General features: G+C 44.7%; 1 protein-coding gene across 1 annotated transcript in view; it reads right to left on the minus strand.

The window, feature by feature from the left end:
* OBSCN (obscurin, cytoskeletal calmodulin and titin-interacting RhoGEF) overlaps window positions 1-24,887 on the minus strand; it is a 640,872-nt gene that overhangs the window by 275,967 nt on the left and 340,018 nt on the right. The window contains exons 72-77 of the mRNA XM_040354276.1: window positions 22,072-22,344; window positions 20,183-20,470; window positions 14,338-14,607; window positions 9,939-11,279; window positions 7,660-7,938; window positions 1,886-1,964 (exon numbers count right to left, since the gene is read on the minus strand). Of these exons, the coding sequence (XP_040210210.1) occupies window positions 1,886-1,964; window positions 7,660-7,938; window positions 9,939-11,279; window positions 14,338-14,607; window positions 20,183-20,470; window positions 22,072-22,344 (2,530 nt within the window). The remainder of the gene's footprint in view (window positions 1-1,885; window positions 1,965-7,659; window positions 7,939-9,938; window positions 11,280-14,337; window positions 14,608-20,182; window positions 20,471-22,071; window positions 22,345-24,887) is intronic.

The following is a 24,887-nucleotide window of genomic DNA, read 5'->3' on the forward strand; positions in this document are numbered from 1 at the left end:
GCCGAATTTCGGCGTATCTTGCTTTCTGAATACAGAAAGAAGATACGCCGGCGCATCCTAGAATTTACGCGGCGTATCAATAGATACGCCAACGTAAATTCTTTCTGAATCCGGGCCTCACTGTATATCTTTCGTGGCCCCCCAATGAACCTCCAAGCACCGGGGGCCACAAAAGATATATATTCTGGCCGCCTCGGAGGGGACAGGGAGGGGGCGGGACGAGTGCCCTACATACAGGAGAATTTCCTGTTTACTCGGCGGCCTCTGTAATAGGAAGTCCCGTCTCCTGCGCTGCCATTGGCCAATGGTGTTCTGTCCATCATAGGAGGCGGGACTTTGTATTAAAGAGGACACCGAGTAAACAGGAGATTCTCCTGTATGTAATCTGTTGGCACTCGTCCCGCCCCCCTCCCTGTCCCCTTTGAGGCTGCAGATGGGCATTGATCAGGCTGCACTGATGGCAATTGCCATTCTGCAGTCATGGCAATGGGGGTGCTGCATTCATGGCAATGGTGAGGCTGCATTCATGGCAATTGTGGGGCTACATTTATGGCAACGGTGAGGCTGCATTGATTGCAATGGTGAAGCTGCATTCATGGCAATGGTGAGGCTGCATTCATGGCAATCGTGGGGCTACATTTATGGCAACGGTGAGGCTGCATTGATTGCAATGGTGAAGCTGCATTCATGGCAATGGTGAGGCTGAATTCCTGGCAATGGTGAGGCTGCATTCATGGCAATTCTGGGGCTACATTTATGGCAACGGTGAGGCTGCATTGATTGCAATGGTGAAGCTGCATTCATGGCAATGGTGAGGCTGCATTCCTGGCAATGGTGAGGCTGCATTTATGGAAATGGTGAGGCTGCATTCATTGCAATGGTGATGCTGCATTCATGGCAATGGTGAGGCTGCATTCATGGCAATGGTGAGGCTGCATTCATGGAAATTGGGGTGCTGCATTTATGGCAATGGTGAGGCTGCATTCATGGAAATGGTGGGGCTGCATTCATGGCAATGGTGAGGCTGCATTCATGGAAATGGTGGGGCTGCATTCATGGAAATAATGAGGCTGCATTCATGGCAATGGTGAGGCTGCATTCATTGCAATGGTGAGGCCACGTTCATGGCAATTGTGGGGCTAAATTCATGGCAATGCTAAGGTTGCATTGATTGCAATGGTGAGGCTGCATCCATGGCAATGGTGAGGCTGCATTCCTGGCAATGGTGAGGCTGCATTCATGGAATGGGTGAGGCTGCATTCATGGCAATGGTGAGGCTGCATTGATTGCAATGGTGAGGCTGTATTCATGGCAATGGCGAGGCTGCATTCCTGGCAGTGGTGGAGCTACATTCATGGAAATGGTGAGGTTGCATTCATTGCAATGGTGAGGGTGCATTCATGGCAATGGTAAGGTTGCTTTGATTGCATTGGATTTTTGGAAGTGCAGCCGTCCGGAATCATTTCCTTATGTTATACAGCATGCGTGGTGGGCTAGCACCTGACTAGTGTGTGTGGGGATATACCAGAGACTCACTCACCTGGAGCGGCTTTTTTTGTTCCAGTGGTGATTAAATACCATCAAAGGAAAGCTTTATTTGTGTGAAGAAATGTCATATGGGTACAAGGTTGCATGATCATGCAATTGTCATTCAAAGTGTGACAGCGCTAAAAATTGGCCTGGGCAGGAAGGGGGTAAAAGTGCCGGTATTGAAGTGGTTGTTTGTCTTAAGATTGCGAGAATTTTTTTTACTTTAGTTTTTTACTTAGTTTTTATTTAATAGCAATTTAGTTTTATGCTGTACTATTATTTGGGATGCTCACAGGTTTGGAAAAACATGTTTGTTATTATTTTGGAAAAGAAGGTCCATCTCTTTTTTTTTTACCTGGACATATATCCTTGGGCGCTGAGGTAGGAGGAGGTTTCGGTGGCGGCCTCTGCCGTGTCGTAGTCAGAACTGGTTACTGAAATTAGAAAAACACAGAAAGCAAAAATTTGTCAAGCAGGTACATTTTTTGTATTGTTCATTTATATATTGTATTTGTTTAGACTAAAGGCTGCCTTTTTATATATATATATATATATATTGGGGTAGATTTAGGTAGGGGCGCGCAATGATACGGCGGCGCAGCTTATCGTATTTACGCTACGCCGCCGTAACTTACAGGAGCAAGTGCAGTATTCACAAAGCACTTGCTCCGTAAGTTGCGGCGGCGTAGCGTAAATGGGGCCGGCCTAAGCGCACGTAATTCAAATGTGGAAGGGGGGGCGTGTTTTATGGAAATATATGATGACCTGACGTGATTGACGTTTTGTACGGACGCATGCGCCGTCCGTGTACATATTCCAGTGTGCATTGCTCCCAAGTACGGCGCAACGACGTATTGGTTTTCGACGTGAACGTAAATTACGTCCAGCCCTATTCGCGAACGACTTACGCAAACGGCGTAAAAAATTCAAATTTCGAAGCGGGAACAACGTCCATACTTAACATTGGCTGCGCCTCCTAATAGCAGGAGCAACCTTACGCCGAAAAAGCCTAACGTAAACGACGTAAATAAATTGCGCCGGGCGTACGTACGTTTGCGAATCGGCGTATCTAGGTAATTAGCATATTCTACGCCGACAACAACGGAAGCGCCCCCTAGTGGCCAACGTTATATTGCACACAATTCTACGCCGCCGCAATCAAGTTACGTCGGTGGAGGAAGCCTATTTTTTAAGCGTATCTGCCTTTGAGAATCGGCGTAACGATACACGGGCGCGGATTTCAAATTACGGCGGCGTATCTGGAGATACGCCGCCGTAAAAGGTACGTGAATCTACCCAATTATTCTTTCCATTTCTTAGAGATCTCAACGGCTCCAGCTAAAATTCACATGACATTAACATACAGTTTAGCTAAGATTTTATTTTTAAAAATAATCAGCCAAAGATCCGGGGATAAAAGGGACCACATCCCAGAAATACACAAATATTTTAAACTAATTAAATGGGATTTTTAGGATACCAGACACAATAGTATACCAACATTTTAAATCAAATATATTTTATTGTAAGTATACAAAAAATAAAGGCAGTTATTCATAAGAAAGCATCATTGTGAAATTAATGCTGTCATGATGTGTGTACAGTGGTTTCCACTCAACATGTTTCACCATTTAATGGCTTCCTCAGGAGACTTGTGAAGCACTTTACAAAAAAAATCATATTACTTTAAATAAATCAGAAAAATCACATTATAAGTTGAACACGTGAGTTACAGTATATAGATATCCTTATACACTGAAGTGCAAACTATATTAGTAAGTTCATACAATCAACACACAGACAATCAATAACTACAACACACTTATAGTGGCTGCTGGTGCTCAATATTTTGGGGGGGCAGCAAAAAAAACTGTCACCCCTCCTCTGGAGACAGACAGCAGCGGTCAGTGCCCCCCCCCCCCTGCAGGAGATGGACAGCAGCTATCAGTTGCTCCAGCTTGCAGAGGGAGGAGCCATGGCCGTTGCTTCTCCTCCCGGCCGAACAGGAAGTGGGTTCTGAGACCCGATTGGCTGGGAGTCCTAAGACTATATATCTATATAACTCACATGTTCAATTTATAATGCAATTTCTCCCTTTTTATTTGTAGTAATATAATATTTTGTTTTGTGCAGCTCTTCACAATTCTTCTGAGGAACCCATTAAATGGTGAAACATGTTGAGCAGAAACGTCTTTACACACATCATGACAGGATACATTTCATAATGATGTTTTTTACGAATAACTGCTTTTAATTTTTGTATACCGTATATACTCGAGTATAAGCCGACCCGAATATAAGCCGAGGCACCTAATTTTACCACAAAAAAATGGGAAAACATTTTGGTCCATGCCTCACTGTGTCCATGTCTCACTGTGTCCATGCCTCACTGTGCCCATGCCTCACTGTGTCCATGTCTCACTGTGCCCATGCCTCACTGTGCCCATGCCTCACTGTGTTCATGCCTCACTGTGCCCATGCCTCACTGTGTCCATGCCTCACTGTGTCCATGCCTAACTGTGTCCATGTCTCACTGTGTTCATGACTAGACTGATGTTTAACATGGTAGTCTATGGAGAAATGGGACTACATGTGTGCCAAGTTCCAGGTCCAGGGGACCTACGACTGGCCAGTACTGGGTCCCCAAAGTCACTGGAGAAATGACCGTTTAACATGGGAGTCTATGGAAGGGGTGCCCGGCTTTGAAAAATCGGTGCTCCCCGGCCGTAGGTCCCCTGGACAACAAACTTTGCACACTTATAGAGGAAGAGTGGGGCTACATGTGTTTGAAATCCAGGGGACCTACGGCCAGTCGGTACAGGGTCCCCAAAATTTGGGAGTTCAGGTGCAAAATGGTGACTTGAGTATAAGCCGAGGGGGCATTTTTTAGCACAAAAAATGTGCTGAAAAACTTGGCTTATACTCGAGTATATACGGTACTTACAACGATAAAATGTATGCAATTTAAATTTTAGCATACTATTTTGTCTGGCACCTTAAAAATCCCTATTGTGTATTTTAAAACACAGTTTAGCTAGCTCATGGTCTTTGTGCATCCTTGTATGTCATATATTGAATATTAGAACAAAATATAGATAAAAAATATATAAAATAGTTTAAAAAAAACAAAGATAAAAACAAACTTAATCCAAAAAAGCTCACATGACCTGTAGAGGCTAATATCTTTAGCTAAAGCAGTCCACACTATCTACCAACATGCTGACATACACCGATCCTTACCCATCCTAGTTCCACTAGACCATGCTACCGGTTCTGCACCTGACTCCCGAACACACCCATCCTCCTCTCATTCCGACTCCTCAGCACACTGCTGCAGGTTTCCCACACTCTTTGTTCCCCTCTCCTATGCATTCCCACCTTACCCTAGTTCAGGGGTCTCCAAACTTTCAAAAAAAAGGGCCAGTTTACTATCTTTCAGACTTTTAAGGGGCCGGACTGTGGCTATTGGGAGTAGAAAAGGTCCCCGCGTCAGTGGGAAAAATTCCCCATTGTTTGGTTCAGTGGGAGTAATTGTGCCCTATTGTTGGTGCCATTGGAAACATTTGTTGCCCATTGTTGGTACCATTGGGAAAAATTGTTACCCCATTGTTGGTGCCATTGGACACCATTGTTGGTGTCATTGGGAGAAATGGTGCCTCATCGTTGGATGTAATTGGGCCCCATTGTTGAGGTCATTGGGAGAAATTGTTCCCCATTGTTGGATGTCACTGGGAGGAATAAAGCCCCTTCATTGGTGTCAGTGGTGAGAACTTTGCCCTATTTTAGGTATCAATGGATGAAATAGTGCTCCAAGGGCAAAGGCTGCAGTTTAGAGACCACTGCCCTAGTTCATGGCTTTCTCCAGGACATCCTTTTTCGCCCATGTATGAGGAAAACAGCCTGATGAGATCTACTGCAGGCAGGGGCAGACTCACCATTCAGGCACTCGGGCACTGCCCAAGGGCCCCATGCCCATCATGGTTGCCAGCCTCAGTAAAACCAGGGACAGTATGTAAAAATCTTTGTTTTTTTTAAATCCCAAGATTATAGCTGCCCCGCCTCTCCAGTACCTTTTCAGTGTGTGTATGTGTATTCTGTGTGTATGTATACTGTGTGTGTATACTTTGGGTATATTGTGTGTCTGTGTATGTATACTGTATGTGTGTGTAAACGGCGCTGTACACCGTATTGCGTTCCACGCTGGAACGCATACGGCGACCGCGCGATGACGTCATCGCCCAGCGCCGCGGGCGTTTCAGCTTGGAACGCGGAAGTGCCGAATGCAATCAGCCTGCATTCGGCACACATGCCTCTGAAGTATAGACATTCTATTATTGTAAGCAGTACCGGCCACGCTACAATACAGCTACCATCGCTCCCATGCAGGAACATGCAGGAACATTAAGGACTTCTAACTAATACCTTCACTATGTCCAGGCTGCCATTGCTGGGGACACCCTAAGAGATCTTCCTTGCTGACTCCCTACACTACGGAATCCCTTGTTGTTAAAATCCAACAAGACTCAAGCCCTGCAAACGGATAAGTAGCAATTGTATCACTTGTAGTGCTATAGGAATATCTGCTACACATATTGCTACTAAACAATTGCTATATTTAACTCTGGCTTGCTAGATACTAACATACTGCTTGGGACTGACTGTTGTGTCCTTGGCTCTTGCTGTGGATTATCTTAAAGGGAACATACATTCTCAAATTACCTGAGCTATATTTGCCTCTCTTACGCAATATTAGTTGTCTACACTTTGCTTAATTACTACGTGATTGACATAAGTTGTTACTTGTATATGGGCCCATGCCCTAAATTACTGAACATGTTTGCCTTAACTTTTCTATGCTAGGGGTTGAAGGTATTTCATAACTGCTCCCTTAGTGGCCTAATGCATTTCTATATGTTAAAGTGATATGATGTAGAGAACCCCCAAACTCCTGTTCTCTGATTGGAGTGACGCCTGGGGTCCAGTACTGATAATCACTTGCATACAAAAGTGCATTGGAAACTTCACGTACATCATAATCTTTTAACGCTAAGCGTTGGACGCATGTTGTAATACGTCCACACTTAATAGCTTAACGCATTCCTATATGTGTGAGAGAGATGATGTAGAGAACCCCCAAACTCCTGGTCTCTGATTGGAGAGACGCCTGGGGTCCAATACTGAAATCTCACATAGAGAGTTGCATTGAAATCCTTTCTAACCGCAGTTGTGGTTCACTCCCGTTCACCAAAGTTTGTGACAGTGTGTGTATACTGTGTGGCCCCATAATCTATTGCCTGGGGGGCCCATAATCTCCTAGCCCCATAATCTCCTATTGCCCCGGGGCCCCATAATCTACTATTGCCTGGGGGCCCCATAATCACCTATTGCCCAGGGGCCCCATGATCCCCTATTGCCCGGGGGCCCCATAATCTCCTATTGCCCGGGGGCCCCATGAGTTGTCAGTCCGCCCCTGACTGCAGGATCTAACAGTTACACTCGGGCCACCTCATGATTTCCATGTCGGTCACTCAGAATTTCTTTTTCGGCACCCTCGGTTGAAAAGATTGCCGACCACAATAAATGAGATAGATAGATAGATAGATAGATAGATAGATAGATAGATAGATAGATAGATAGATAGATAGATAGATAGATAGATAGATAGATAGATAGATATATAGATAGATAGATAGATAGAGAAGAAGAAGGCATCTAGTTTCTTTGCAGAACTTGAATCTATCTGGTGGCGATAAAACATTTTTTTGCAATATACATTTTAGGAAGCATAATTTTTTTCTCATATTACTCTAAACCAATAAGCTGTATAAGAGCGCCCTCTAAAGGTGTCTAATATGTGCTACAAAAAAATATCCAAGGAACCTTTAGATACACAGCAAGATTGCCTTAGTACGACTATGCAACCGTAAACCTCCAATGTAAGGCTAAATTATTATTTTAAAAGTTTATTTTTAATTTATATTTCCAAGAAAACCAGCCCTGTTAAATCCATATCAACAAATCAGGGTCTGCCTTAGAATTTTAAGTAACAGAAAAAAATTGGCACCTAGAACCTGGTTGGCTGAGATGGGCACCATCCTCGTACAACATTCCATGACTCGTGTTACTTACAGTCCACTCTCAGCTCGGCCTTGGTGGAAGCAACCCCGATCCTGTTTTCGGCAAGGCATCGGTACACGCCCATGTCTGTGGGAACCACGGCCGTTATAATGAGCTGGTGGCAGCCCTCCTGGTCCTCGTTGATCATATAATGGTCATCTTCCTCTATCACCTTCCCATCTTTGAACCAGCGAATGGTTGGCATCGGCTTTCCGATCACAACACAGTCAAAACTGACGGGGTAGCCGTCTTGAACCTCTTGGTTTTGGAGCTCGGTAATAAATATAGGAGCTTTAAAAGAAACAAAAAGCATATTCATTTACATAATAAAATACGAGCAGAATATACATTTTGAAAGTTTTAAAAAGCAGTCTTGTGGACATATGGTAGTTGAGTTTTTGGCGCAGATAAACCCAAATTTAGAAAGCCGCTGGCAAAACAATAGACATGTGCAATTTGTTTAGTTCCAAAGTAGTTTTTTTAACGAATTTAGACAAATTAGTTAATTCCGAGTATCTGAATCTCCGAATTTTTTCGAACATCCGAATTTCCGAAATGTTCTGAATTTACGAGTTTTTCCAAATATTCGAAAATTCGGAAATTCGCAAATTCAAAATGTCATAATTCGGAAATTCGAAATTCCGAAATTCCGAAAATTCTTAATTTTGGAAATTCGGATATTGGAAATATGAAAATCCGAAAATTCTTAATTTTGGAAATTCGGAAATTGGAAATATGAAAATCCGAAAATTCTTAATTTTGGGAATTTGGAAATTCAGAAATCCAAAAACAAGAATGAAAATCCGAACATTAAAAAAAACGAAAATAAGAAAATAAGAACAAAAATCTGAAAATTTAAAAGCCCCAAAACTCGAAATAATAACTATAGCTATTACTAACTATTAAATTATAGGTATGGGAATTTTCTTTCAAATTTGGCTGTTAGTGAAGGTAACGAATACGAATTTATCCGAAGTTACAAATTATCTGTAATAACGAATGCCATATCCAAACGAATGGAATGTAACAAATTAATAATAATAAATAACAATAAAAATAATAATAATAAAAACGTATTATTATTTCGTTTCATTCCATTTGTTTAGATGTTTGTTGTATTCTTTATTTTGGATAATTCGTAACTTCAGATACATTTGTATTTGTTACGTTCACTAACAGCCACATTTTAAAGGAATTCCAATACCTATAATTTAATAGTTAGTTAATATTAGTTGCATAGTTAATATTTTGAATTTTTGGAATTTTGGATTTTTGTTCTTTCTAATTTTCAGACTTTGCTTTCTTCGAATCCCGAATTTCAGAATTTTCAAAATTCCAAATTTCCGAATTTTCGATTTTCCGAATTTACGAATGTTTGAATTTCAAATTTACGAATTCCAATTTTTCAAATTTACGAATTTTTGGAATTATTAAATTGACGAATGTTTGAATTTCCCCCAAAAAAACAAATGAAACTAAAATGAAAACTAACTAATTTTCCGGCAGTGCACATGTCTACAAGAAAATATGGATAAGACTTTAAAGAGCATATACAAACAGAAAATTACCACGCTAAAATTACAAAGAAAAAACGTCCCATAAATATTCCAGTCCAATTAGAAGTGATATAGTCCAATCATAAAACGAGTAGATCACTCCAAGGAAAATGTGTTCAAAGTATATAAAAAAAAATACCTTGATAGTGAATATCGTATAAAAAGGTAAAACACCCCAGTGTGTCTCCACCATATAATGTGAGATGGCCGTTTACCCGAGAAAATGGACTCTAAATTATAATGAGAGTCATAAGCGCAGTATGATAGAATATTCTTAAGACAGGAGTCATCAACCCTCTTTTCTTTGCAGCAAAACAGCAGACCTCTGTGGCTTTTCTTTGGTGTCCAATGGGAACACTCACATAGTGAATAATCGATGGTTCACTGGCAAATCATGCATAGATTTTTTTCTGTTTAGTAAAGCATTGATACACTACAGAAGTCTAATGCCCCGTACACACGATCGGAATTTCCGATGGAAAAAGTCAGACGGACTTTTGCCCCATCGGAGAAATTCAGATGAATTCCTTCGGAGTTTAAATATAGAACATGTTCTATTTTACTCTGATGGAATTCCGTCGGAATTCTGATGTGAGTTTGGTTGGACAAAGGTCAGATCGTGTGTACGGGGCATAAAGCTTCCTTGGTTTTACCACAATAACTTAATAGATAGACGTAAAATAGGCAGTAATATCATCCCATTGATTTATTTAGATACAAACATACTCTTCTAACCTGTGTCTGTTGTCATTAAAGTCATCTGCTCCTTGGCCTGAAGGCGTTGCTGCTCTGTAGCCCCTGTTTCGATCTTCATTATCCGTAGCTCAGTCTTTTTTGGGCCTTGCTCAAGAATGTCAATCTTCACTTGGAAACCCATGGCAGAAAACATTTCCCTGAACCTTGTGGCAGCGACAGTAGCTTCAGACATAATATCAAATTTGATGTAGATGTATCTGTCATCCTCTCGGTAGGTCTGGTGGTCAATGGGAGGCATTTCTCCCTCATCGGCGCTCACGAAAATTTCTTCTTCCACGTCGGATATTTCTAGAGAAGATTTTGTTCTAAAGATCTTGTGCAGCCTCCGTCCTGCTTTTCGGAAGGCGTCGTCTAACTCACTTCCAGAAGAGCTCTCTGTCTCGCTGTCAGTAGTACGACTACGCTTGGCCGGAATGTGTATTGGCCTATGTGGGATGTCTTGTACGCCACCCCCCACCACCAATTTCGCACTGTGGGTCACTGCTCCAAATTTGTTTGACGCTTCACATGTATATTTTCCAGTGTCCTGGAGTTCTACAGCAGTGATAATTAGGGAGCAAGTCCCATCACTGTAGTTGTCAATATGATAATGGCGTCCATCCAAAAGCTCCTCGTCATCTTTCAACCAACGAGCCGTAACATCGGTTTTGCCGATGGCGACACATTCAAGCTGGACAGTTCCACCTGGTTCCACTGAAAGATCTTTGAAGGTCTCTGTAAACAAAGGACATTCTTGTTGTTTGATGACCTTCCGTGCTTTGTATCCCTTGAAGGCAGCTTGAATTTTTGTTGCCGCTTTCTCCAGTTCAGGATCATCATCCAAATTCTCAAGTTCTTCTTGAGGTTCTGGTTTCTTAACCTCCTTGACTTCAGTGGTGGCGGCCTCAAAATGCTTGAAGAATTTTTTTGTAGATATTGTCTGAACTTTAGCCCCATATGTAATAGTGGAATGGCCAGCTTTTTTAAGATAGGACACGAGGGATGGCGTTCCAGCCCGGGATTCATCATCCGAACTTGTAAGAGAGAAATCTGCCTCGCTGGTTTTGGCCACATCTTCGGAGGTATAGCCTGAAAAATCAGCTTTTTTCTTGTGTTTATCGTCTTCTTCTGGAACCTCAGAGATGGAATCCAAAGTGGGCTCCTTACTCATTCTTCTCTTTTTAGCTAATGCCTCCCACAGTAAATGGAGATCGCCTTCTTGCGCGGCTTCAGGGGGCAAATTCGGCTGAGCGCTATCTTCATCTTCAACTCCAAGACTGGACTGTTCGTGGGCCACAGTAAAAGCCTCCTGTACTGTGATCAGTTCCGTGATGGATCGAACTGAGTAAAACAGAAACATTTTGCAAAGAAATTTACTATGTTAAATGTATAAATAAAAAAATCTCTACAGTGGAACCTCGGATTACGAGCATAATCCGTTCGAGGAGAATGCTCGTAATCCAAAGTTCTCGCATATCAAAGCGAGTTTCCCCATTGAAGTCAATGGAAACGAAAATGGACTGCAATACCACATGCGGCCAGAGGCGGGGGGCGCCGGAGAGCCTCGGAAACACCCGGAAAAGCCCGATGACAGCTCAGCATCCTTGGCAAACCTCTGAAAGGATCGGGAACGTAGTATTCCCAGTCTTTCCAAATGGCGCCGATCGGCGCCGTTTGGCACCGTTCGTCTCTGGCGCCCCCCACCTCAGGCCAAAACGCGGTACTGCACACCGCTTTGGCCTGAATCCTGCTAGTTTTGTGAGACAACGCGCACAAACCAACTTAGGATTTTTCAAAAAACAGTGCTCATATTGCCAAATGCTCGTTAACCGCGTTACTCTCAATCCGAAGTTTCACTGTACTTTAATACTGTTTTTTTAGAACCAAACTACCAACTTCAAATTTTGAATTTTAGTGTGGGGCAGGGTTAGGAAGGATTCGACCCTCTGTTAGCTTTCATTGGCTCACTTAAAATTGATGTAAAACCCAACAAGTAATTTTCCTATTTTCTCTATTTTGGGCTGTTAAATCTATCATTGAAAGGGTTTTGTCAGGGCCGGTACAACGGGTGGACTGGAGGGGTGGCTGCCCTGGACACTGTGGTATCATGTGAGGTGGGGAGAGGTTGAGGGGGGGGATTTCTGTTGGGGGGAGGAATTTGGGGGGGAGTCAGAGGAATTTTGCTTGGGTGTGTGTGCTAGGAATGATGATTTTGGGGGATTTGTGTTGGAAGGGGATTTGTGCTGGCAGGAGTGATTTTTTTGGGGGGGGGGTGTATTTGTGCTAGTAGGGATAATAGGGGGTATTAGTGCTAAGAAGGGATATTGGGGGGGGATTTGTGCTAGGAGGGGGGATTGGAAAAAATTGTGCTGGGAGGGGGGATTTGGAGTGGACAGGGGAGGATGTGTACATGGAGGGGAGATTTGAAGGGTAGAGGAATTGTGCTAGGAGGGGTAGTTTGTGCTGGGAGGGGGATTTGGAACGGGAGGGATGTGTACTTAGAGGCGAAATTTGGGTAGATGACTCATGCTAGCAGGGGGATTTTTTTTGGGGGGGGGGCATTTGTGCTGGGGGGATTTGGGGGAAGGAGGGTTGGCAAAGATTTGTGCTGGGGGGGGTATTTTTGGGGATTTCAGTAGGGGCGGATTGTACTAGGAGCAGGGGGAATTTATGCTTAGGGGATAAGCATGCAGATTGGTGCTGAGTTTTTGGTAGGGAGGATTTTTGCTGACACATAATGCTCATACATCTGGGGGTCTGGGGGGGGGGGGGGTGAAGTTTGGCATGTTTGGAAATTTAGAGTTACAGCAGAACATTTTTCCCCATTTCTTTTTATCGGTGACCACCTGTAACCAAATTTAGGGAATGAGGAGGAATGTATCCAGTGTAGACAGCAATAAAAACCTGCCAAACATTCTATCCCTCCCTCATTCGGCCCAAAACAAAATTCAGTTTACAGAACACAATCTCAGCCACCGCACATGTTTCGCCCCACCCACAGGGCTTAATCATGATCAGTGACGGGACAAGGTCACCTACAGCCAAGGGCAAACTTCTTTCCCCTCCCCAAGATATATGAGCATTATGTGTCAGCATAAATCAGCCCCCCCAAAAAAATTGGGCACTAATCTGCATTAATTACCTCCTAAGCATAGATTCCCCCCTAATCCCAATACCAATCAGCCCCTCCTGCTGAAGTCCCCCCTCCCAGCACAAATATTTGCCCCCTCCATCTCCCAAATCCTCAAAGCAAAAATGCCCACCCCCCTCAAAAAATAAAAAATAACCCCTCCTAGCACAAATCCTCCACCCCCATCCTCTCCCAGTACAAACACCCTTACTAGCACAAATCACATCCATTCCCCCATCTGAAAAAAAAGATTCTCCTAGCACAAACCCCCCAAATACCCTCCAAGCACAAATCCTGCTCTCAAATCCTGGCAGTGCTCTTCCCTCTGAGCATGCTGTCATAGAAGATTGAGGAGAAGGTGGGTGGAGCTAAAGCACTAAGGAGGAAGTTAAATCCTCCTCCGCTATGTTAAATCCTCCTCCGTTATGAATGCTGTGACAGTTTCATTTCGGGACACTGTATTGTCCCAGAATGAAGGTGACTGGGACCCTGGGACAGACCTGCAAAATGCGGGACTGTCCCGGGCAATCCGGGACATGTAGTCACCCTACCCCCCCACCTCACATGATACTGCAGTGACCAGGGCAGACGCCCCTCCTGCCCAACTCTTGTCCAAACCCTGGTCGAGGCTAAGCCTTGTGGGTAGGGCGAAACATGTCGAGGGACGTGGCCTGGATGGTTTTAGACTGAGGCTGCTATCACTTATTACACACTGGGCTTGTATAGTGTGCGGTGGTTGAGATTTTTCACTACTTGTTCTGTGGATTGCATGGAGTCAGGGTGGACTCCTAGCCTGATCTGCACCCTCAGTGGAACACACCGAACGGGGGACATAGATGCCGGAGCGGAGGCCCTAAAGTCAGTTTAGGTCTACATTCAGTCTATGTTTACTACCCCCCACCTCACATGATACCGCAGTAACCAGGGCAGACGTCCCTCCTGCCCACCCCTTGTCCAAACCGTGGTCAGGACTAAGCCTTGTGGGTAGGGCGAAACATGTTGAGGGACGTGGCCTGGATGGTTTTAGACTGAGGCTGCTATCGCTTATTACACACTGGGCTTGTATAGTGTGCGGTGGTTGAGATTGTTCACTACTTGTTCTGTGGATTGCATGGAGTCATGGTGGACTCCCAGCCTGATCTGCACCCTCAGTGGAACACACCGAACGGGGGACATAGATGCCGGAGCGGAGGCCCTAAAGTCGGTTTAGGTCTACATTCAGTCTATGTTTACTTAAAAAGCATGCACTCCATAAGTAAAATTCCTTACTTTCCAAAGAGACGGTTGCAGAGGTTTTAACCCCCGATGAGGTCACACAGGAGTACCCGCCCTGGTCATTCGCAGAGACATTATGAATGATTAGGATCTGTTTTCTGCCTTCAGAAAAGCATTCATATTTCTTCCCTGGTTGGAGCGGTTCATTCTCCTTCATCCAGGCGACCTCCGGAGTTTCCTGGGAAAGTTCACACTCCAGGCGAAGACTCTCGCCCTCTCTTGCAGTTTTATCTTCCAGCTGCTGTTTTATTGCCACGGGATGCTCTGCAATGGAACCGCACAGAGTTATGAAAAGCTACGAGGCCAATGAACATAATTGTAAACCCCTATCCAGAAAATAAAAGAGCAAAATTAAGCAACTCATTTCTGCACAAGCTAAAAAGAAATGATGTGCATGCTGCAAATAAAGTTTGCAATAAAAACAAATTAAAAAAAGGACTTTTTTCCATCAAGGTTTGTAGTTGATGATCATTTGGATCCACTTCCTAGGTCTTACCATTTATTGAAATTTTTTATCATATATTTGAATATAAAGGGGTTGTAAAGGTTTGCAGATTATTAAAAAATAAATAAAAACATGTCATACTCACCTCCACTGTGCAGTTCGTTTTTCACAGAGTGGCCCCGATCGTCCTGTTCTGGGGTCCCACGGCGGCTCTCACGGCTCCTCCTCGCAAGATCTAACCCCCCTCTGGGAAGCGCTCTCCCAAGGGGGTTAGCTTGCAGGCGTGCTCCATTGCCATACAATCGGCGTCCATAGCCTTCAATTGTATAACTTGCCCCCTCCGGCAGCCACGTCATTGGGTGTGATTTACAGCAGCGGGAGCCAATGGCTGCGCTGCCATCAATCATCCAATGAAGAGCCAACAAGAGCTGAGGGAAAGCAACGCGGGATCGCACCCACAGAGGTTCGGAGCTCAGGTAAGTATTAAGGTGAAAAAACACAATGCTAAATAGTGTTCAAGGTGTATCCTGTACTGGGCAACCCAGATAGCAAGCAATTGAGCTGCAAGTTCGAAAATGATTTGCTAAACTTTCCAGGCTTCACAAGTTTGTTGCGCAATTGCAGCAAGTCCACATGGCATGACTCCAGGTCAACTTTCTTTGCAAACATTCTGCAAGTCTGCTGCTAGTTCTGGTTCAGTTTTTGTTATGCAGTAGTCATCCAACCACAGGGGGTCACTGTGGCTTGCAGAGTTTTTGCTGTAGCCTCACCACTGCAACTTTGCTCTTGCTGTAGACTTGCCACTCAAATTTGATACAAAGTGTCAACTACAACTTGTGCTTCAAGTGCTCTGCAAGTGTACAACTTGCCAGTAAACATGTGCAGCAAGTTAACCGACTTACAATTCAACACTGCCACAAATTTGTAGCAAGCTATCCTTGATACCTGGGAAAGTGTCCCCATTCAACTACTACTGACCCAGTGTCACCCTACCACAGCTTCAGCACCAGGAGATCTTCCACTTTATACTTACCGTGTTTCTCCGAAAATAAGCCCGGGTCTTATATACATTTTTGCAACCAAAAACACACTAGGGCTTATTTTCGGGGTTGGGCTTGTAATTTAATCCCCAGTGTGCACAGCGTAAAAGTGCTTGCAAACTTCCAGAATCCTCGCCACCACAGCAGAATATAATGCAAAGGGTATGTGTCTCTGCAATCTAACCATGTCACATACCTTCCCACAACGCCGCTCGGCACTTCCGTGACCCACCTGATCATTCTTCCCTGGCACAAGCCCTGCAGAGGGAGTGGGGTCGGAGAACCCACGATGACAGCTGGTAGAAGAGGAGAGCAGCGGGGATCAGCTGAGTGCGGCTCGGCACTTCTGTGATCCGCCTGAGCTCTTTTACCCGCTCCGAGCTTTGCAGAGGGAGGGGGGCCGAGATCCCCTGATGACAGCTGGCAAAAGAGAGCAGCGGGGATCAGCTGATTGCGGCTCGGCACTTCCGTGACCCGCCTGAGCTCTTTTACCCGCTACGAGCTCTGCAGAGGGTGGGGGGGCCGAGATCCCATGTTGACAGCTGACAAAAGAGGAGAGCAGCGGTGATCAGCTAAATGCGGCTCGACACTTCTGTGACCCGCCTGAGCTCTTTTACCCGCTCCGAGCTTTGCCGATGGAGGAGGGCAGAGATCCCTCGATGACAGCTTGCAAAAGAGAGCAGTGGGCATCAGCTGAGTGTGGCTCGGTGCTTCCACGACCTGCCTGAGCTCTTCTACCCACTCTGAGCCTTGCAGAGGGGGGCTGAATTCCCCCGCTGACAGCTGGGGGAAGGGGAGGACTCCAGCAGCAATAGAGAGGACTCCAGCAGCCCACAACCAGCCTAAACTAGGGCTTATTTTCGGGGTAGGGCTTATATTGCAGCCCTCCTGGAAAATCGGGGTAGGTCTTACTTTCGGGGAAACACAGTAAACTAGACCTTCACCCATAAAATTACAAATGCTGCTGCCCTGCCCCCTCCCTCCTCTCTCCGGTCAGTTTTTTTTTACTGACAAAAAAGTGTATTTTTTTTTTTTTTTACTTTCTTTGGCTGTGAATTGCATAAAAAAATAAACTCCTTTTTTGCAAGACAGTATCACCAAAATAAATTCTTGTTTAACATAAAGAAACAATATACAGTTTGTATTACTTTGTTATCTTAAGTAATTACAAAATAATTGCTTGAATAAACAGGCCTATAGCAGAAATATAAAAATTGCTCTGGTCCGTACGAGGTGAACTGGTTAAAGCAATGGCTAAACAAAAGAAAGCTCAAAAACAATGTTGCCTAAAAGCCATGCAGATCCGATATTTCATTTAGGTCAATCTTTGCACTAAACTACGTCAATATCTTAGGTATTTGCATTCATTGCCTTGTATCAGAGAGGTAAGTTTAACCTTTATTGCAATTATTTAGTGCAAATGTAGACCTAAATGCCAGGTTAGGGTATGTGCAGATAGACAATTTAAAGAGTTGATCATTGGTGTGTATGCTTTGGAGAACACTTCCTGATCCGCTTGAGCACTGTGCTTGTTATAGTATACTGTATCTAAAGCCAATTCTTATTTTGTATAGAGTAAGTAATGTTTAAAACCTGCATTATTTGTATTTATTTTTTTGCTCTTTGTACCTTTAGGGAGATTTCCATTCAATAACAAGACACGAGATTAAATGTATCTAAAGTAGGATGATATCCTCTTTTTGACAGTTGTCAATGGAACAGGTCTTGTCTTTGGAAGGTTTCCCTTCTTTCACCATAGACAACGTTTTATTTTGGATCTCCTATCATTTTATGTCCAATGGCATCACTAAGGGGGGGCCAGAGGGGGACCTGACCCCCCCCCCCAACATTGTGCTGTGCCCCACCATGTGGACCCCATTCTGTCCCAGGGACAATGGCCAATAGGACAAAGGGTGAATCTTCCCAACAAAGACAGTTGTGGATTTACCACTAATAGGATTTCTCATTGTGAAGGTGAGTCTATAGTGTAGCAGGGATCTCCAAACTACGCCCCTCCAGCTGTTGCTGAACTACCCAACCCATGAGGCATTGTAAAACATTCACAGACATGACTAGACATGATGGGAATTGTAGTTCCTGAACAACTGGAGGGCCGTAGTTTGTAGACCCCTGGTGTAGAGCACAATGACTCTAGTCAGGCAACTCTCTAATACAAGAGGACCCACAGGCATCTCTCATAATCAACGGAAGGTGTAAGGAAAACAATAAACACCATACCAAAGATATACCCAAGTTAATTTATTTCAACATGGAATTCCAAAGATGCCAACCTGCATCAGGTTGTATAACAGATATTTTCAACTCAACTTTTGGGTTCCTCCAAAAGTTGCAAGGGGTTCCATGAGCTGTGGTAATATACTTCCCATCTGATGGTGCCTTGATATTTCAAGGTCCACCACCACTTGGAGCCAGTAGCATGACACAATCTTTTTAGCTGACTGTAAAGCCGCGTACACACGATCAGTCCATCCGATGAGAACGGTCTGATGGACCGTTTTCATTGGTTAACTGATGAAGCTGACTGATGTTCCGTCGCGCCTAAACACCATCGGTTAAAAAAATAATCGTGTCAGAACGCGGTGACGTAAGACACAACAACAACGTGCTGAAAAAAACGAAGTTCAATGCTTCCAAGCATGCGATGACTTAATTCTGAGCATGCTTGGATTTTTAACCAATGGTTGTGCCTACTAACGATCGTTTTTGACCTATCGGTTAGGAATCCATCAGTTAAATTTAAAGCAAGTTGGCTTTTTTTTAAACGATGGTTAAAAAACCTATAGGGCCCACACACGATCGTTTTTGACCGATGAAAACGGTCCATCAGACCGTTGTCCTCTGGTTAACCTATCGTGTGTTCGAGGCCTAAGGGTGATGTTCTGTCTGTCTCCAACCCATCAGAAACTCCAACCATATCACTTCCAGTTTATTTAAAACCTTGGTAATCTGAGGCCCCGTACACACGTCCGAGAAACTCGACGAGCAAAACACATCGTTTTGCTCGTCGAGTTCCTTGTGAAGCCGCCGAGGATCTTGGCGAGCCAAGTTTCCCCATTGACTAACGAGGAAATAGAGAACATGTTCTCTATTTGGCTCGACGAGTTCCTCGTCGGTTTCCTTGGCCAAAAGTGTACACACGACCGGGTTTCTCGGCAGAATACGGCTCCGATCATGTTTCTGGCTGAATTCTGCCGAGAAACTCGGTCGTGTGTACAGGGCCTCAGATTTTGACGAATTGGTGGTTGGACACAACATCGACAACCGAATAGAGTACGGTACAGGAAGACTGAGCTGTTTTGATAGCACAGTGGCTAACGAGGACAAAGCTGTCGCCGCCTCGGAGGCGGCCATTTTGTTGGCTAGAATCGGAGCAGAGTAACTGGGAGGGGGGCTGTATAATGGATGGGGGGGCTGTGCACTGGGGAGGGGGGCTGTATAATCCATGGGGCAGCTGTGTGCTGGGGAGGGGGGCTGTATAAATGGATGGGGGCTGTATACTGGATGCGGGGGCTGTGTATTGGATGGGGAGCTGTGTACTGAGAAGGGGGGCTGTATACTGGATGGGGGGCTGTGGGGGCCTGTGTACTGTGCAGGGGGAGGTGTGCTGTGTACTGGGGAGGGGGGCTGTGTACTGTGCAGGGGGAGGGGGACTGTGTACTGTAAAGGGGGCTTTGAAAAAAAAATCCTAAAACTCCCCTCTTAAAATTGGGGTGCGTGTTATACGCCGATAAATACGGTACCTTTGTATGGTGTTTTATTCTACGTATACCTTCCAGCAATAAAAACCTCTCAGGAGTTCCAAACCTACTCTACACTATACAAAACTTTTTGCTTTAGATATGCTTAAATCTCGGTGACACCTTGTACTCTCGGCTAGTAACATGGCTGTACATGTATCATTTTGGCTGCTTGGAATTTGCAATTTTGCATATTTTTTTTTTCAGGGATTGATAGTTCAAGGCACAGTCATGTTTCTTGGGTAGTTCAGGAGAAGATGTTCACCAATGGTAAATATGTCTTAGCACTCCAGCTGTACATACCCTTAGTAAGTAATCCGGTTTTGTATCTGCAAAGTGGTCCCACCAGTCGTGCTGCTTTGCATTTGACTAACTCTACAGTGAAGCATGGGCCAGTGAAAGCAACATAGAGAAGATCACATCTAGGCAAACAGCACATGACTTTTAAGAACAAATACAGTATATACATATTTTATAATGCGTTTTCAGCTCTTTTTTTTTTTCGGCCCAGGGCGTCAACGAATCAAACAAAAGCCATGCGAGTGAATATCTACACAGCTTTCTAAAGCTCACGGTGCGAGGCCATGGGTTCTCACCTAGCTGGACTGTTTGAGGTAAGTGAACCGGTTCCCCAACACCCAGCTTGTTTATGGAGGAGATTCTGAAACGATAAGGCTCGCCCGGTTTCAGGTTTTGCACAACGTATTCCATACTTTGAATGATTTCCAGGTTGCACTGCTGCCAATCACCACCAGGTGATTTCATCTCAACATTGTATCCAATAATCGGAGCGCCACCATCGCTCAAGGGGGTGAACCATGACAGAGTCACGGACTGGCTGGTCTTACTTACAATCTCCGGCTCTTCTGGGGGATCGGGAAGGGCTAAAGGCACAACATACACCCGATAAGACACATTTTTCAAGTGAAGAAATCATCTCAGTGAAATGGACCATGCTTTACTTAAATGGATGACCAAAACACTGACAACAACTAATGGTTGAATGACTTAAAGGGGTTGTAAAAGTCATTTTTTTTTATTTTCTAAATAGGTTCCTTTAAGCTAGTGCATTGTTGGTTCACTTACCTTTTCCTTCGACTTCTCTTCTAAATGTTTTTTCTTTGTCTGAATTTCTCACTTCCTGTTCCTTTCTCAGTAAGATTTCCACCATCATCCAAGCCGTTCTGGCTGGGGGTTAGTCAGCATGTTCACCCCCTCCCTTGGGACTACATCCCTGCGGGGAGACGCTGGGGTTAATCAGCATGCTTGCCCCCTCCATTGGGACTACATTTCTGCGGGAAGATGCTGGGGTCAGTCAGCGTGCTCGCCCCCTCCCTTGGGTCTACATCCCTGTGGGGAGACGCTGGAGTTGGTCAGCGTGCTTGCCCCCTCAATTGAAACAATATCACTGCGGGGAGACGCTGGGGTTAGTCAGCGTGCTTGCCCCCTCCCTTGGGACTACATCCCTGCGGGGATGATGCTGGGGTCAGTCAGCGTGCTTGCCCCCTCCATTGAGACTACATCACTGCGGGGAGACGCTGGGGTTAGTCAGCGTGCTCGCCCCCTCCCTTGGGGCTACATCCCTGCGGGGAGACACTGGGGTCAGTCAGTGCGCTTGCCCCTTCCATTGGGACTATATCCCTGCAGGGAGACGCTGGGGTTTGTCAGCGCGCTCGACCCCTCCCTTGGGACTACATCCCTGTGGAGAGACGATGGGGTTAGTCAGCGTGCTCGCCCCCTCCCTTGGGACTACATCCCTGCGGGGAGAGGCTGGGTTTAGTCAGCGTGCTTGCCCCCTCCATTGGGACTACATCACTGCGGGGAGACGATGTGAACACAGGGATGTAGTCCCAAGGGAGCATGCTCACTAACCCCCAGCCAGAACAGCTCGGATGATGGGGCAAGCTTACTAAGGAACAGTGGAGTAGCGTGGGTTGTCAGCGCCTGGGGCGAAGCAAGTAATTTGTGCCCCCTGACCCATGGACTTACCTATTTTCAGCTAGCTCCAGTCTGGTCACATCAACCACTGTGTGAGAAAGCTGTGGCTGTAGGGAAGAGGAGAGCTTGCTTGATAATGACTGGTAAAGCCTGGAGTGTTGACATCATGCATTTGTTCCTATGTCCCATCTGTTGTTGGCGCTCCCTCCTCTCCACACTTGTGACAGCGCCCCTCTAAATTTTGTGCCCGGGGCGGTGGGCCCCCTTGCACCTCCCCACGCTACGCCACTGCTGAGGAGGAACAGGAAGTGAGAAATTCAGACAAAAGAAAAAAAAACATTTAGAAGGGAAATCAAAGGAAAGGGTAAGTGAACCAACAACGCTTAAAGCAACCTATTTAGAAAAAAAAAACCTTTACAACCATTTAAGGATGCAAAATAAGGCCTCCGGTGATGAAGTGTTGATGTAATAGACATGTTTTAAGCAATGTGGGCATTTAGAAATAGCTTTTATGATTTGATATAAGAGTGCTGAGGAACCTTCTTACCTAGAATGGCCAACTTGGCAGACGCAACTACATCTCTTGAAGCAAAAGCCACTTCTCCGGAGTGGTGTAGTTGGGCATCGTTAAGAATTAGTCTGTACTGGTTGCCCTCCACTTGCATGGACCAGTTCTCATCTGGCTGAACAGGCAGTCCGTTAAAGTACCAAGAGACTTCATTTACTGGCACGGCTTCACTTAATACACAAGTAAATGTCGCCTTTTCACCAGCAGTCACCTTAGCGTCAGCCGGAGGATTCACAACTTCCAGGCGCCAACCTGGAGTCAAACACATAGGTTGTAGTATTCTTCATGTGAATATCACCTGAGAGATTCTACTCAACTCTACTTTAACTTCAAAGGAATAAAAAGCCTCATGCCGCGTACACACGGTCGGAATTTCCGACAAGAAAAGTTTGATGTGAGCTTTTGGTCGGAAATTCCGACCGTGTGTAGCCTCCATCTGACTTTTTCTGTTGGAATTTCCAACAGCAAAAATTTGAGAGCTGGTTCTCAAATTTTCCGACGGGAAAAGTTCTTGTAGGAAATTCCGATCGTCTGGATGCAATTCCGACACGCAAAAAAAAACGCATGCTCGGAAACAATTCGACGCATGCTCGGAATCATTGAACTTAATTTTTCTCCGGCTTGTTGTAGTGTTGTACGTCACCGCGTTCTTAATGGTCGGAATTTTGTGTAACCGTGTGTATGCAACACAAGTTTGAGACAAAATTCCGTCGTAAAAAAATCCACGGTTTTCTTGACGAAATTTCTGATCGTGTGTACGCGGCATTAGAGTCCCATTCTTGGGGGACTGTTCGCACATTTATTCGATAGAGGGATGTTGACAACACCTTTCATGTGAATGCCTCTGGCTTAAAGCGGTGTTCCAAACGCAAATTTTTTATTTTTAAAAGACAGCAGCTACAAACACTGTAGCTGCTGATTTTTAATAATAACACTTACCTGTCCAGGGAGCCCGCGATGTCAGCCCCCCCAAAGCCAATCCATCCATCGGATTAGGTGCCGGCTCCGCCATTCCAACAAAGGGAAGCGCATGCAGCGCTTTGTGAATGACCAGCTTGTCTTGTGGGACACACACAGGTCCCAGAAGACAACGGGGGAGCTCGCCACAGAAGAGGATGTGACGTCGTGGGCCGCGGCCCCGCTGGATCGGAAGTACACTCAGTACTTCCAAAAAGGTAATAAAGAAAAAAAATGTTTTTAATATCCAAAAACAGGGTGTTGAGAGGTGGTCTTTAGTTTAAGACCGCCTTTTAAAAATGGGTGGAGCTCCGCTTTAATATATCCTTTTTATTTTTTTAGTATGCTTGACTTTCCTTATAAGAAGAAAGAGCCCTTCTTATGCCGCATACACACGGTCGGAATCTCCGACAAGAAAAGTTCGATGTGAGCTTTTGGTCGGAAATTCCGACCGTGTGTAGGCTCCATTGGACTTTTTCTGTCGGAATTTCCAACAACAAAAATAATGCCGCATACCAGGGCTGGACTGGGACAAAAATTCTGCCCTGGACTTCATCCAGACTGGCTCACTTTGACAGGTCTCTCCTATGGTGGCTGAAAACTCCCAAAATACGCCGCGTTATAGCGTGAATGCAGCCTTAATCACCGCTTATTTGTTAATTCATATTGTTATAATCAACAGTCATTAAATTTGCTGCATTCAGATCAACATTTAAAGTGTTAGCTAATGTCATTCTTTTCATGATGTAAATAGACATCTCTAAAATGTTTCTTCTATTGTACATTTCCTAATACAATGACCATGCCGATGTAAAGGAATTTAGCCATGCAGTGGTAAATAGCAGGGCAAACGTTTATAAATATTAGATAATAATAATTTAATAATGAGGAAAAACAATAAACACTCAATAAATGACTTAATACGTTATCAGATATAAGGTGATCTATGCCTAACATGTGATCATTGACACTGATGGACATTAGTACAGTGGAACCTTGGATTACGAACATAATCTGTTCCAGGAGACTGCTTGTAATCCAAAGCACTCGAATATCAAAGCGAGTTTCCCCATAGAAGTCAATGAAAACAAAGATAATTTGTTCCGCATTGACTTCTGGGATCCGTGTTTGTCCCAGAAGACGACGGGGCCATTCAGAAAGAGATGTACTGCGCAATCGCAGTAGGAAACTGGCTGTGAAGCCTGAAGGCTTCACTGCTGGTTTCCCTTACTTGCAATGCCGGCACCTGCACCCGAAGCCGATGGACGAATCGGCTTGGGGTTGCCGACATCGCGGGATCCCTGGACAGGTAAGTGTCCTTATATTAATTATTAGCAGCTACAGTATTTGTAGTGGCTGACTTTTAATTACATTTTTTTACAGGTTGGAACTTTGTTTTAAACATGTTTCACCCATCATCCAAGTGGCTTCCTTGGTTCCAGTGAGTGTACTTCATTATTTATACCCACAAGGCAGCCGAGCCACCTTTATCCTATCTCTCTATGTCGCCATGAGATATATCACAGCAGATATGGATTGTTCAACCATATGATGTACCTGTAGCTGTAAAAAGTTTGGGAAGCCTCCTAATTCTAATTTATATATTCCAAACAAAATAGGAGGTGTTAAAGTTTATCATGTTCTTGGACCAGAGGCATAACTAGAACCTTCAGGGTCCTGGGGCAAGAAACCATAAAAGGCCCCCCCAGTAGGGGGCCCTTATCACTGATCCCCAGACCTCTCGTTGCGGGGGATGAGTGGTGGAACATCTTCAATTGAACAAGTCAAGTTAAATTGCTACTAGATATTTCACTATTTCAATAAATGAGACCTTCACA

This window comes from Rana temporaria, chromosome 5 (genome assembly GCF_905171775.1).
Source record: "Rana temporaria chromosome 5, aRanTem1.1, whole genome shotgun sequence".
Taxonomy (NCBI): domain Eukaryota; kingdom Metazoa; phylum Chordata; class Amphibia; order Anura; family Ranidae; genus Rana; species Rana temporaria.